The sequence below is a fragment of the Bactrocera dorsalis genome, chromosome 1, assembly GCF_023373825.1.
Source record: "Bactrocera dorsalis isolate Fly_Bdor chromosome 1, ASM2337382v1, whole genome shotgun sequence".
NCBI classification, from domain to species: domain Eukaryota; kingdom Metazoa; phylum Arthropoda; class Insecta; order Diptera; family Tephritidae; genus Bactrocera; species Bactrocera dorsalis.
This window is the reverse complement of record NC_064303.1, coordinates 97425386-97435745: the sequence shown is the minus strand read 5'-3', so window position 1 is coordinate 97435745 and position 10360 is coordinate 97425386. Positions and strand designations below refer to the sequence as shown.

Here is a 10360-nt window from a genome sequence, read left to right as displayed (position 1 = left end):
TATTACTGAAATAGATACAGATGTAAAAACACATGCTTTCTGAAGATTTTACGAGGCTTTATAGCATATAAATTAGACGTAAGTATAATTGTTTCCTAAACAATATATATTAAGTTTGCCTTTTAGATGTTTGTAACACCTATACGTCCCTACAAAGTATATATGGTATGTATACAAAGTTGAACGATCGAAATCAGATGCTTGTATGAAAAACCTTTTCATTTATCGAGATATCTGTAAGATTTATTTCTAAGACAACAGTGTAATCTCCAAATAAATGGTTTATATTAGATCAGATGAAATCCGTGCGCCAAAAATAGTAAGACTTTGTAATTTCAATTTCCCGTGAAAACCCCTTCATTGAAATATATCTGTGCTCTTTGCCGGAAGAATCAGTGAAAACCATTTTGAAAGATCATTTGGACCAAAGGAAACTGAAAGCACGATTGATTTCAAAATCACTAAATTTTTTCGAAAAACGGCGTCGCGTTAGCGTCTGTGAAATAATGCTTTTCGTCTACCAGGATGTCATGAAATGTTTTATTACTAGCGATGCGTCTTGAAGCTATGCTTACGACCCGGAAACAGACGATTAATCGGCCGAATATCATGGCAAATAGCAGCCGGAGCCCCAAAAACAGTTTTTCCAACTATCGAGGTGTAGTGCACTTCGTATTCCCTCCGACCGAACTGCCGGATGTAATTTATTATTAAGTTTTATAAAGTTTAAAATTCAGTTTATTTATTTGGCTTTAGATTTGACGAGTTCATAGAATCATCGACTGTCTTAAAAAGGTGACTCCGCAGATTGGCCTAGTAGCTACCATTTTGTATCAAAATATCAATATAAAAAATAAGGTGACATTGTATTTATTTTGAAAAATCTTTATTTATTCTTCCAAATCAATTTCTTCCCCTTCAAAGTAATCCCCTACCGATGCAATGCACTTATGCCAACGGATTTTCCAATCTTCGAAACACTGGTTGTAGTCACTTTGCGGGATGGCCTTCAGTTCCGTCTTCGCTGCGGTTTGAATCTCCTCTATCGTATAAAAACGGTGTTCCCGGAGCTGTCTTTTGAGCTTGGTGAACAGCCAGCAGTCGCACGGCGCCAGATGAGGTGAATACGGTGGTTGCGGAACGATATGGGTTGAGTTTTTGGCGAAATGATCACGAATTACGATGGCAGTATGGGATGATGTATTATCGTGTGTAAAAACCAAGAATTGTCTTTCCACAAGTCCGGCCTTTTTAGGCGGATAGCGTTACGCAAACGACGCATAACGTTCAAAAATATTCCTTGTTGACTGGTTGACCGGTTGGAAGGAATTCATAATGCACAGCACCACGATAATCGAAGAAAACATTCAACATGGCCTTGATTTTTGAGCGGCTTTGGCATATTTTTTGGTCTCGACTCTCTTTTGGCACAATATTCGCTCGATTGGTCGGTTGTTTCGGGGTCGTAAGCATAGATCCAAGTCTCATCGCCAGTTATAAGCATCGTTTCACATACTTCAACGCGACGGCGACGCCTTTTTCCAAAAAATTCAATGTTTTCGAGATTTGACGCGGTTGAGGCTCAAAACATCTTTCAAAATGGTATTGGCTGAGCCTTTCGATATGCCAACTTCATCAGGAAGGTCTCTAATTGTTAATCGACGCATTTTCAACACCAAATCTTTGATTTGTTGAACGTGAGCTTCGTCGGTTGAGGTTGATGGTCGCCCTGGACGCTCTTCGTCTTCGATATACCACTTGTAAAAATTTTTTAGACATAGCCTCATCACCAAAGGCTTTCTGCACCATCCTCAACGTATCCGCAGTAGAAAATTGATTCCGTAAATAAAATTCTTTACTCAACAAATTTCGACATCGCAAAAAACGAAAAACTCACTTTTAGCAGCTCACAAAACGGCACGTATCTCAAACACTAATGAATATTTTGACATGAAATTCGACATAAAATGTGACTGACAGTAACCAACCTAAAAAAAAAAATAATTCTTCAAATCCTTCGCCGCGCAGTTTAATTCAAAATGTCACCTTATTTTGGGCACAGTAGTAGTTTATAAAGCCTTAAAGCAAAGAAATTCTATTCGTTTTATTTTATTTCTAGTTTAAATCGTCAATGCTAGGTCATTTTAGAAAGCTCTAGATTGGTCTGGCCCCTTAGATGATCACACAATACAACAAAAGGTCAACAGTTGTGAAAACTGACAATCTGTCGTCGTTTCTTGTACTCGTGACTACTAAACATACTAGCAGAAACTTTTTAAGCGAGAACTTCGTCAGACCGCTTTACACCTGTTGGACCTAACGCTATTCGTCGAAGGATGGTCAAGTATCAAACCAAAAGCTTTGTAGCCTTAACTACTATTTTTGTCAAAAATTCATATTTTATTTGCACACTAATTTTTTTATTGAGCTAATTATCACTGATCACCTTAAACGCACATATTTTATGTAAAAATATTTGAAAATTTCGTAAATGCACCATTTTATGACGCCCTAAGTATACAGAACCAATGAAGCAGTAATAAATACTATACAATAGTATATGTATATGTATAAGTATTTATAATGCCTGTCTTATTGGTTATAAGTAATGCTAATCCACGTCAACAAATCCTCCACCACACCTTGGCTCGCTAAGCGAAAATCAGCATAGGTCTGAATATTAGGATCGGTTGAAACACGAAAAGATATGCCAGAGCCTTGCAATAACTATGTAAACAGAGATATTATTACCAATTAACTACTTTTTTAACATCAAGCATCGCTAATTACCCGCATGGCATCCTCGTCGGTGTTGTCGTCGCCGGCAAATATCACTTTGATATTTTTAGCCCAATCATCACCGAATTGATTTTTCAAAATGAGCAATGCCGCTTCACCTAAAACAAAACAATATTTAAACAATTTGCTGCACAAATAATAATGCACTCACCTTTGTTCCAGTTGACTGGCGGCTTCGCCTCGACCGCCATATGCGCTTGATTTGCCCGGAAGCCATGCGACTCAATTATCGCCTTTGCCGCTTGTCTGTAATGTTCGGCCGAATCGGCGGGCACGTGGCGATAGTGAAAGGTTAGCGATACCTTCTTATCCTCAACCCATGCACCGTTATTTTCTAACTTTTCCGTCAATTCTTTTACGATAGTCGTGTAGCGCGTCTGGAGTTCAGCTGGCAGTGCATAGTCGTGACGTGTACCATCGCCACTCTCGATTTCCAAGCCGTGATTGCCCGCGTAAGTGATTCCTTGTATGCCCAAGCATGATTGCACATCACGCAGTCCGCGTCCGGAGATAAGCGCCAAGAAGACCTTCGGATGTCCGGCCAATTGGTGCAGCAATTTTCGCATATTCGCAGTGAGAAGTGTATTCGCCGGATTATTGGCGAGGGCCACCAAAGTGCCATCGTAATCGAGTAGTAAGGCGAGGGGCGCGTTTGAGTTCAGATAACTGTGGTATTATTTTGAAAACACATTTACTATATTTTTTTGGTAATGAGTCTGAATTTTTGATATTTAGAGTGATATAGCGAATTAGTAATATTAGAAATGATATATGAAATTATGAGATCCCAAATAGATTAAGAGAAGAGCCCTCATCATCTCAAAAAACACAAAGGATTGAAAAGAAAAGATTTTGAAATCTATTTAATGGCATATTATTGCATTTATTATGGGATATCACATGTGTTATCCTTTAAAACTACTATATAAAACACATTCTTCATAATGCACCCCCGTTGTCTATAATATTTTGATTTAGCTAGCGGAGTGACAGAAAAATGGCCCTGTATGACAAAACTGACTTTTTTCCTGGGTATAAGGCCGAATAAACTTTTCGAGAGACTCAGTCAAAGGTAAAAAATAATTACTTCGTTTATTGAATTTAGCCTCCAAAATCGAGATATTTGCTTTCGAGCCTTTAAATATATATCTAAGCCACTAAAATAGTAAAAATATGGATTTCATCCACATTTTCTTTATATATTGTGTATATTTCAAAGAGCATCATTAAAAGAGAAATTGCCAACTCATTTTTGAAATGAATCAGTATTTGAATTCATTAACTACCATCAATCCAATTAGCGAATTTTTGTAATCATAATATCGGTATTATTATGAATTCCTATTCTTAACCATATTACGAATGCTCAATCAGACGCCAAGCACGCGTCAATATTTCTTCCGCACTGTATGATCACGCTTTTATTAGCATGACTCGGATATTTACTCAGTACATACAAATATATGTATTTACATGCAGATTTATAAATGTTTAGGTATGTCAGAATGTTTGTGCGGTTAAATATCCATAGAGTGGCTCTAATTTGCAACAATACTGTTTAACAGCTGGAGTCTGATATTTAATTTATTTGCAATAAAGGCAAAAGATAATATGTTTACATATATATTATTATACAGTAAAGGGCAAACCGGTACACGAAAAAACCAATATGCTTTCGAACTCAATAAGTTATTTCAAAACTGCTGTGCGCAAAAGTAAGTATTAAGACTTTTAAATTTAAATTTTGTAGGAAAACCCATTCGTCGCAATATTTTTTTTTCGACGTTGGTATGACTGTCAGTGACATTTGTGCCAAGTGTCGCATCAAAATAACCATTAGTGTTTATAATAAGCTTGTTTTTTTTTTTTTGAGATACATAAAATGCATTCTGAGTGAAATTATTCAACAAAGAAGTTCCATTAAAGTTTGCGGAATCAAATTTCTGGTGCCAAAATGTATAGAATGTTGGAAAAGACCTTCGGTGATAATTGTTTGTCGCGAACAAGTGTTTTTGATTGGTACAAATTGTTCAAAGAAGCTCGAGAACGTGTTGACGACGAACCAAGACCCCCGTCAACATCAACTGATGATCAACACGTCAATAAGATAAAGAAATTGGTACTTGAGAATCGATGACAAACAGTCAGAGATCTTAGTGGTATCGTTGGAATATCGAAAGGATCAGTGAAAGCCATTTTGAAAGATCATTTAGGCCTTAGAAAAGCGAAAGCACTGTTGGTTCTAAAAACACCAAATTTTTTTCATAAAACAGCATCGCATTAACCTCTATGAAACAGTGCTTTCCGGCAGCCAGGCTTACGACCAAGAAACGGATGAACAACCGGCCGAATATCGTGGCAAACACCATGTAATGTACGATATGATTCTTCGTGAGTTTCTACAAATATCGAGGTGTGGTGCACTCCGAATTTCGTGTGACTTCCGGCTATTCAACAAACTCAAACGACCGCTGTGGGGGAACCGTTTTGAGTCAATTGAAGATATTAAACGTGAATCGGTACACGCATTAAAAGCTATTCCGTAAATTGACTTTAACAACTGTTTCGAGGATTGGGAAAAACGTTGGCACAAGTGTATTGGGGCCAAGGGGGATTACTTTGAGGGACACGACATAGATTTTGAAGAATAATTTAAAAATGTTCAAATAAGAACAAAGTATTACTATTTTTGGCTCACATATATTCGTGAACATTTTGTCCTTTACTGTAGATGCAAATAAATATAGCATTTAAAGGCAGCTAACCTATAATACTATATATAATAAATATACCATAGATATAAATTTTTATACTATTTTTATGTTTTATAACCAATTGTTCTTATCTTTTACACAATATTTGTTACACTGCGAATATAAATGTACATACATGTTTATGTATATCTCAACTAACTTGTATCCATCTGCAATGATTCTCAACCAAAACATTTATCACTCGTATGGCGAGTGAAGTACAGGCTTATAACTTTATGCATACATACATATATATTTATATAGGAATAAATTGTATGTCTGATTGCCGGAATAAATAAACACTTGGTGTGCACAATTATTTTGCTAAGGTAATATATTATATTATATTACAAAAACAACAACAGAACATGCAGACAGCGTGGAAAAATGTTAGACATACACATGAGTTCGTTAATTACTTCATACAAATTATCTATGTCGCTATCAGAAAGGTGAATGCCAATTACATACTTATGAATACAAACATATACACCATGCAAATAAATATAAATAGCATATGTACATATATACAATATATGCATAAAAAAAAAGGTTCTTAAATACCTCTATGAAAACCTCTCCAAGTATGAGCTCTTATTCGTAACAAGGCTCCGCATTGCAGTTTTCTAGTTTTTTATTATTATCAGGTAGAAAAATTCATATATCGCTTCCAACTATTAAAAAAACCTAGCAAATTGAGTGCACTACTTAGAATATTAATCTTAACTAAAATATTGTCAAATTTTCATAATAACTCTAATCAGTGATCCGAGTAGAAGACGAAGGAAGGAATGTGTTTCGCGCGCTTCGCTCAACTTATGGTCAATGTAATCGCCCTACTGAGCGTACTATTCGCAGCACCATCGCCCATCTTGAGACAAAGCATTCATTATTGGACAACCGAATAGACTATGTCCAGCAAACAGTGAAGAATATATAACATTAGCTGAGATTGTACACGAAGATCATGGAAAATCAATTCGGCGCAACTACTCGGACTAACGTATGGAACGACTTGACGCATTTTACGTCAATATCTTAAAATGAAATCGTACAAAATACAGCTTGTGCAAGAACCGTAGCCGTTTGACATTCTCAAGTGACATCGCTTCGCTCTATGGGCTCTTGAAAAATTCCAAGAAGATCCGACCTTTTCGAACCCAATTTTGTTCAGCGATGAGGCCCATTTCTGGCATTTGGGACGCAGAACAACCTGAAGAGATTCAAGAGCTGCCATACAGAAAAAACGGTTTGGTGTGATTTGTAGTCCGGTAGAATAAATATTTCTTCAAAAATTATGCTAGTGAGTACGTAACCGTCAATGGCGACCGTTAACGCGCCATGATAACCGACTCTTTGATGCCTGAAATTGAAGTTCGTGAACTCGGTGACATTTGGTCTCAACAAGACGTTGCCACTTCTCACACATCACATCAATCAATAAATTAATTGAGAGAACACTTCAGTGAGCACATAATTTCACGTTTTGGACCAGTCGATTGACCACCAAGATCATATGATATCACACCTTTAGACATTTTCCATCATCATCCCGTTTCAATTCAGGCCTTGGAGTAAAACATGACGTATGACTTTCGTCGAGCGAGTTATCGAAAATTAGACTCGATGGATGGACCTTCTGAGACGTACCCGAGGCCAACATTTGAAAGAGATTAATACTCGTATTCAAAAAATAAATCCCAAATAATGTTCTTTCGAATGATAATAAACATTCCTCATTAAATTTGAAGTTTCCGTGTTTTTTTTTAAACAAGTAGGAATCCTGAAATATAATCAAAACTTGCTCCCATTCCACTCATCTCAAACCATCCATTTGACTCTATGTACATAATTATATTTATGTAAGCAAAGTAGTTATTCCACTCGATTGTTAATCAGCCTTTGTCTCTCAAAGTAATTATGTATTATGCCAAATAAGATTTTTAAAATCACTTAAATTTGTCAAAGCACAGGAAATTTTATAAATACTAATTGCTTTTTGCTATCATTATTTCAGAAAAAAAAACTATGCACGCTAAGCTTTGCTTTATCAGTTGTTAATCAACGTAAGCTGGTTATTGAACAAGTGCAACAGTATGTACAAATGTATATACATACATACACATATATGATGTGATAGCCTCTTCAAACAAAATCTCAACTCACCCAGGCAATTTGCTTTCAAAGTCAGCCAAAGAGCCAATCACAGGCACTACACGTTTCTCAGGCATTTCGTATATGGCGTATTTGTTGTTGTTATTCGTTATAAAGTAGCTGCCACTGGGGTGCTTGAAGAATAAAGATCACACGTGAGCGAATTTAGATTAATTGCAATAATTTTTGGGTTTTATTTTAAAGTTAACGAAATTTAAGAGCAATTTTCATATTTTTTTAAGAATTAAAAAAGTTTTTTTTTGTTTTTAATTTTTGAAAATCGAAAAAAATCAACCAAAACCGTACCAACTGAGTATTTCGAAATACAATCAGCTACTGAGCTCGCTTGGCTCAAAATGTAGCCTTTAAATCTCAACTATTAAGTTTTATTATTTGCTGATTTTATATAGTATATGTATACATATATGTATATATAAACTATTTTACACGTATATATACATACATATATGCATAGAAATATTTCAGAGCAACTAAACGGAACTTATCAACATCAACAAAATAAACAAAATCACAATTATAATCGGTGCCGATGATGGCATCGCACCGTTATCGCGTTCAAAAGCAAACACGCTCACATATACACAGACACAAATGCCACAGAAACCAGAAGCACGGCAGACAACACTAATAATTAGATTATTAAACATTTAGTAGTCGAAAACAACAAAAACAATATTATTTCTGTCTGAGTGCATTGCTTGTATTTCAAGTTGCTTCTGAGTGTACCACCAACAAAGAACAGAAAATCACTTTTTAAAATTTTATGACTTTCACAAGTTCTGTTCTAAAAAGAAAACGCACTGATTAGTAACTCTTACACAGCGCAATGACACTTGTAAAGCTACTCAAGTTAGCGATTTATTACATTGATCGCACAACTCAACGGTGCTGCACTCAAAAAAGAAAAAAACGCACAGAAAATATATTAGCAGCTACGTCAATTATACGCCATGCGGACCTCATGCGAAGCAGCACGTGAACACGCTTGCGCGCCTCTAACTACACTACAATGGTCAGTACAGCACGACAACTAAAGAAGCACAGCTGAAAGTTTCATTGCAACACTAGTACTAGTTCAGAACCACTTAGACCAATTCAAGAGAGTATATAGAGAATATACTCGTATTAAATTGATTTAAACTCAGCTACCCCACGAACACTCGAAGCGCAACTCAACCAATCTCACAGCATGAATTTCAAGTAGACAGTAAACGGTAATGATAAATGTTTCAATAGCCGTAAGGAGAACAGATCACTCAATTCTATCGACTTGGGGTTATAGTTGTCACATAAGCTTATTACTTCTTCACTTATTACATTCAAAAATCTTTTCCCCCTATTTATCTTCTCATATCACATATGAAGCAACCAGGTTGTTCAATAAGTTTTGTTGTTTGATAAGAAAAACACAATTTTATGTTTCAAAATACACTTTATTATTCAGTATAATCTTCCTGAACATTCATACACTTGCTCTAACGATCCTCCAGTCTGTGGATTCCATCCCTGAAGTGAGAATCCGGAAGGCCTGCAAAATACGCTTCAACAGCCTCTATGACCTCTTCATTTGATGAAAAACGCTTGCCACGCATAAATTTTTTGAGTTCTGGAAACAAATAGAAGTCGCTGGGGGCCAAATCTGGTGAATACGGTTGATGCTCCAACATCTCAAGCTTTAATTCATGGATTTTAGCCATTGTCAAAATGTTCTGGTAACACGTTGCATAGTCCTGATGAAAAATAATTTTTTCTTCTGCAAACCGGGTCTTTCCAAGTAATCCACAAATAAAATTCCTCTCGCATTCTAAAAAACTGATGCTAAAACCTTCTTGACCGATTTCCGGACACGACATCGTTTCGAAGCCGAACAACCAGGTACACACCCCTCTTTAGCCTTTTGTTTTGATTCAGGATCATGGTAATAGACCCAGGTCTCATCCATAGTGATGAATTGACGCACAAAACCCACTTTATCCTTTTTAAAACGCTCCGAATGTTGCTGCGAAAGTCGCATTCGATTGTGTTTTTGTTCCATTGTTAGCGAGTGCGGTACCCATTATGCACACAGCTTTCTAAAACCCAATTTTCTCCTTAAAATATGGCTTACACTTACCAATGAGACGTATAGAGCCTCTACTAAATATCTCTCAATCAATCGACGATTTTCCAAAACCATATCCTGTACTTTGGCTTTGATTTCTGGTGTTGATACGCTTTTTGGATGTCCTTCACGTGAATCGTCTTGCTTGTACGAGTATAACCACGTTTAAATTCAGCAACCCATCTTCCTACTATTCTAATTGTAGGTGTACAATCATTATACATTTTTAACTTTAGTTTGTGAATTTCTTTTGTTGCTACACCTTCCAAAAATAAGAATTTTATCACTGCACGAAATTCAAATCGTTTTATCTGAGTTCCCAAAAGCGGCTCATTCGTTTACGTTGTGCCACTCTATCTTCTCACGTGGTATTTCGAATGAAGAGGAAGTGTCATTTGTTATATGCTATTACTAGTTAGTACCTGACCAAAGAATTTACTTTCAAAGCCGGAGTGACTGCGTCTAAAACCATTTAGTAAAATCTATCTCTTGATTAAATCAAGATGGGGCATTCGGTTGACGGTTCTATTCA

The 10360-nt window shown here is 36.3% G+C and overlaps 2 protein-coding genes across 3 annotated transcripts in view; both read right to left on the bottom strand.

Moving 5' to 3' along the window:
* The window catches only part of LOC105228749 (protein YIPF6), a 58736-nt gene that overhangs the window by 18525 nt on the left and 29851 nt on the right, over nucleotides 1–10360 (bottom strand). The gene's annotated exons all lie outside the window — the stretch shown is intronic.
* Nucleotides 2380–9752, bottom strand: LOC105228751 (uncharacterized). Of its 2 annotated transcripts, XM_049458597.1 has the most exons (5): nucleotides 9747–9752; nucleotides 7719–7794; nucleotides 2951–3465; nucleotides 2791–2897; nucleotides 2380–2727 (listed from the first exon to the last, which is right to left on the bottom strand). In XM_049458597.1, the coding sequence occupies exons 2-5, from the start codon at nucleotides 7781–7783 to the stop codon at nucleotides 2593–2595; spliced, it is 822 nt and encodes a 273-aa protein (XP_049314554.1). In that variant the 5' UTR covers nucleotides 7784–7794; nucleotides 9747–9752; the 3' UTR covers nucleotides 2380–2592. The 2 variants fall into 2 exon arrangements, with proteins under 2 accessions (XP_049314554.1, XP_049314526.1); XM_049458569.1 differs by lacking the exon at nucleotides 9747–9752 and having other exon boundaries at nucleotides 7719–7840.